At 41.0% G+C, this 4,860-nt stretch overlaps 1 protein-coding gene across 1 annotated transcript; it reads right to left on the bottom strand.

Annotated features, from left to right (window-relative positions):
* Positions 1–2,221: 2,221 nt before the first annotated feature.
* si:ch73-167i17.6 (regulator of G-protein signaling 9-binding protein) lies at positions 2,222–4,612 on the bottom strand. The gene has a single exon (XM_048262307.1). It carries the CDS (start codon positions 3,891–3,893, stop codon positions 3,162–3,164), a length of 732 nt encoding a protein of 243 aa, XP_048118264.1. The 5' UTR covers positions 3,894–4,612; the 3' UTR covers positions 2,222–3,161.
* Positions 4,613–4,860: the final 248 nt, after the last annotated feature.

Below are 4,860 nucleotides of genomic sequence, written 5' to 3'. Positions count from 1 at the left end.
GCTTACTCAGTGGAGAGGCATTTTCACTTACTGACATTGCCATTACCTCAATTGTCAGGACAACCAGCAAAAATTTTTGTTTCCACCTCAACTGAAGGCCTGTAATGATATATTTCATACTTGAATGTGATTTAGTGGGATATGAGCAGGGGTGTAGTGAAGGCTAAACGCAAGTAAACACAGTTTATCCACCTCTGACATTTCAGAAGTAGAGTTTATCCACCTCTTATTAGAGTTTATCCACCTCTCAAAAGAGTTTATTCACCAATTGCAACTTTTAACATTAGAAAATCACATTGTATTATCCACAATCACAATATGTACACTCATCAAAACTCTAGGAACCATTTAATACCACTGGTATTGTTATAAATGCTATAACAATAAATAAATTGTTATAATATATAAATATCTATCTTCCACTATCATCAAACATGTTCTGAATACCGTTTTTAAAAATCCGATATTACATGGTGCAGTCCACCTTACCATGATCACAGAATTTAGAGTTTATCCACCTCTTATTTTACCACTACACCCCTGGATATGAGGTTGTGTTGGCCAGCGTGAGAAATTATGCGGAGAGTAGGAAGCATGTTGCATTACATCAAAAATGTATTGCTTCCTAAATAATTCATAAGGTTTTAACTGACACACTGGACATAACCATGGAGCTTTGTTTGTATTCCCCTTAGGACCACCAAATACAGCTACCTGGGTCACAAACTCAATCCAAGCGAATACCAAATTACCAAACCTTGCATGATTATTAGTTTACCATTTAATACCTCTTCCTTATGGATTTGATATGGATTGAGATGGTGAAACATTTTGTTTGGAGTGAGGCTTTCTGGTCCATTAATGGAGGATTAAATGATGCATTAGTCTTAGATGCATAATATGCATATATTATGACACGCATATTATGAGTGTCAACGCTAACTGTGAATTAACTTTAAGCCTCTCTGGAGTTTGAACTGTTTTTTAAGGGTATCTCTCCTCTAATGGAGCTAGTATATTAGCACTGAAGAAAATAGACAGTCATTATTCTGTTTACAGCAGTTTTATACAGAACAATCAAGGTTTATGTGTTGCAGTTAGGCCTATGCAATAGTCAGCGGTACTGTAATTGAATGCCATTTCCCAGAACATTTCAGTAATGGTGCCCTCTATTAAAATGCCTTGTTGACAACTGTAAATGTGAGCTGCTTTTGTTGTGCACTGCAATTGCTGCCCTATATGGAGCTGAGCAGCTAAGTTGTCTGTGGTTTGATAACAACAGATAGCAGTTTGGAAGGCAAGGCATTAACATAAAGCTGATGCTTTCCTATGCCAACTAATGATTCACTGTCCTCCAAGCAGCTTGAAGTAGGCTACAACAAAGCTGTGCTCTTCACAGTTCTTAGAGGGTGACTTTAATAATGACTTTACCACTGCTGGATCCATTGTCTGGAAAATTATATAAGGGGAATGTGGTTATTTTTCTGAACAGTGATGCAGAGAAAACATAGCAACTAGCAAGCATCTGACTGTTTTCTGTTGATCAATTAAAGTTTGGTTTGAGTCTCTGCATAATTCACACCCAACATCCTCCCATCCTACATATGTGCATACGCGCACACACACACACACACAGAGACATGTACAAGCCTAGTTGAGCTCCAACAAGCTACTCCAAAAGAAGGTCCAGCTCATCATAATTAGACTTACACTTAATCATGTTAGGAATTCAATGTTCCCTGCTGTCTATTTCTGACCCTGCTATCCCTTAAGCACTAAATGCATCTGTGGCAAAGGTCCTGCCACAGACCTGTCCTGCCAAGGGTTTGCATTTGCATTGCTGTCTTACATGCAGATTTGCATGATTTTTTTTGCAGTGCAAAGCCAACATGCTCAAATGCATGTGGTAGCCAGGTGCACATAAGTATAAGTATATATACCCTTTTGATACCGTGAGGGAAATTTGGTCTCTGCATTTATCTAAATCCGTAAATTAGTGAAACACACTCAGCACACAGTGAACACATAGTGAATTTACTGCAGGATGTCCTTTCATCTCTGTAATTTCAAGAATTCTTTAAATACTGCCCTTTTGGTCCCATTTGATTTTTTTTTACTTCAAGGAGGCTTAAACCCTATGTTATAATACTTGTCATCACACAATCACCACATGCCTTTAAATACTGAGTGGGGGTTACATTTATCAAAACGTAAACATATGTAGATTTATATATAATAAATATATTTTATTGTATATACACTATTTCAACAAATAATCCAACAATAGTAATAACAATTATATACAAATAAACTAACTCCCGTCATGATCACATAAACCCTGCACACGCCTTCACTGGCAGAGGACAGCACAATAGATTGAGAGGCCTTTTGAAAAGTTAAAACAGAAACCAATAAAACTAAGCGCAAGAATCTGTAATCCTGAATAAAAGAGCTCATACTAGATTTGAACGAGACCTTATTATGCTAAAAGGACGTCGGGAATATGATTAAAGCTTGTCTAGGCTGGTTACTCGTACAAATGGAAAAGAAAACTGCCATCCAATGAGCATGGACCAAGTGAGCGAGGCGATAAATACTTCCATACTAGAAAAATAACTTTTTCCAAAAGGCTCAGTCTTTGCGCACAGATACAGATCTGCTAATATACTGTTTTCCAATTATTAATTCTACTTTCAGACACTCCATACAGCACATGTGATAGCCTACGTCCGTGCACTAAAAAATGATTATTCTATCTATTGGGCGATTTATTCCATCGGACGTTAATGCATACATGCTTTTGACTAATCCATTCGTATTATATCTGGTATTGACATTGTCCAAACCATTAACACGCCTGTGTTACCCGTCTGTGTCCTATGTGCCTCTTCTTCTATTGCTGAGCACCATCATCTATTCTCATATCAGCACAAATCCACTCATAGAGCTCTCTACATTTAACTACAACACTGGGCCACCACAGTCGAGTTGGCAGATGCGTCTCTCGTTTCCCTGTTGTGCATGGGTAAACATTAGCCTATTTCTGAAATGCGTTTACCTTTTCTTAACATTGTATCAGCGTCTTTGGGGCACCTCAGTACACTGTTCATCGTTCACTCAAATGATTAACACTTTGAATGCAAGTAAATCGTTAGTTTCGTTCACGAAAGATTGATCACTAGGTATCCTAAAATAGCAGCCATGAGTAAAATTGCGACAAAAATGATGCCGGCAAAAATTTTCATGATATCATTCTCGCCGTCCTCTCCATCCTTAGGCTCTTCCTCGCAGATGGATATAACGCCAACTGAGGAATTTCCAACACTAACAGTGGATTTGAGCTCTGCACCAGCTTCCTGCTTCGCCTCAACTGCCCACGGTGCTACTTGAACCTTCATCTCCATCTCCTCTCTCATCTGCCCGACCTGCACGATTTCGGTTTCCAGGTCTTTCAGGTCCGCCGTATCGATGTTAGCGTCGGCATCATACTTCATGTTCTGCACACTCATGGCCCGGGCAGCCACAGTCGTGGTGGCTCCCGTCATTCCCGTTTGGATGAGGTGCCGAGTGGGTACTTTCAGCGGGAAATCCTGGCCGATTTCAAGAGACCTTTTCATGTCTACCTCCAAGAGCTCCATACTGCTGGAGAAAAGCACCCATAGCCGCTCGTATTCGGCTCGGTCGTCCTTGCTGATGCTCTTATCCTTGAGAAGAGTGGTCAGTTTAGTCCTGTTGGCCACAGCCAACTCCTGTGCCTTTTTGCGAGTCTTCTTCAGCTCTTCACGTAGATTCTGGGAGTCTGAAGTGCTACCTAGAGCTATGACCAGATGCCTATAACAAGCGGTCACTTTGTTCAGAGCATCCAGCATGGTTTTGCACTCCTCTTTCCCCATTTTCAGACGTAATCAGGTCCCTTTTAATACTTTCAAATAGCAAAAAAGGGAGGTCAGAGTTGTATAAAAAATAAACCCTTGTTTGACAATGAAAATTGATCCTCTGGTGTCAGTAGCCTACAAAGATGCACTTACAAGGGTCTAGTTTAGTTTCCAAGGAAGCAGTACTGCCACACAAATCCACTCAGCGCTCTCGTCACAGTAAATTCCTTTCCATCCATGTCCGCTGTTTGTGGCGGAAAGCAGTCGGGTTTAGGAATAAACGGATATATAAACGGCTTTATTTTTGCTTTCGGAGATTAGTTAGCGTCAGCACAGCCGTGTGGCGAGCAAATAGCAACTCATCATTCTCACACTCGTTGCTCTCTTCCTCACGGAGAAATCTGTTAGACTAGCCTATAGTCAATAGTTTTTTGAGTCTCTAACAGGTGTTACGCACCCTTTTTCTCGCCACCTCCAATGGACGGCAAGCAGACAACAACAGTGAATAAAATATGGATTAAATACTGAGATAGTGCCAGATTGTTGCTGTCATACGAACGCTCTGTACAACACAGATGGATTCAGACGAGACAGTGAGAGCGTCGTTTCGGAGATATTTTCAGCACTGGAGCTGTCCACCGTCGCTCTCGCCGTCGAAGATTAAATACCACCAAAGGCTTTGTATGGTAACATGCACGCGCAGCCACGGGGTAAAAGCCCCTGGCTGCGCACGTTTGCTTCCGATGACAGCGGGAGGACAGAGAAAAACACCTCTGCGATTGGTTAGTTTGGTAACACTAACAGAGAATGTTTAATTCAATTGGTTCGGCTGATTTCACTCATGGACGTAAACTAGTTGAACGTGGTGACGCGTCAGGCATTGACCAAGAGGCAATAGTTCAGCAATACACCTCGGCTCTTCCATGTTTGTGAGGCGAACTGATGATGAAAATGTAGCAGCTATGCAGTCGAATTTGAAAGTGGA

Source organism: Alosa alosa, chromosome 14, assembly GCF_017589495.1.
Source record: "Alosa alosa isolate M-15738 ecotype Scorff River chromosome 14, AALO_Geno_1.1, whole genome shotgun sequence".
Lineage (NCBI taxonomy): Eukaryota > Metazoa > Chordata > Actinopteri > Clupeiformes > Clupeidae > Alosa > Alosa alosa.
This window is presented reverse-complemented; position numbering and strand designations above follow the sequence as displayed.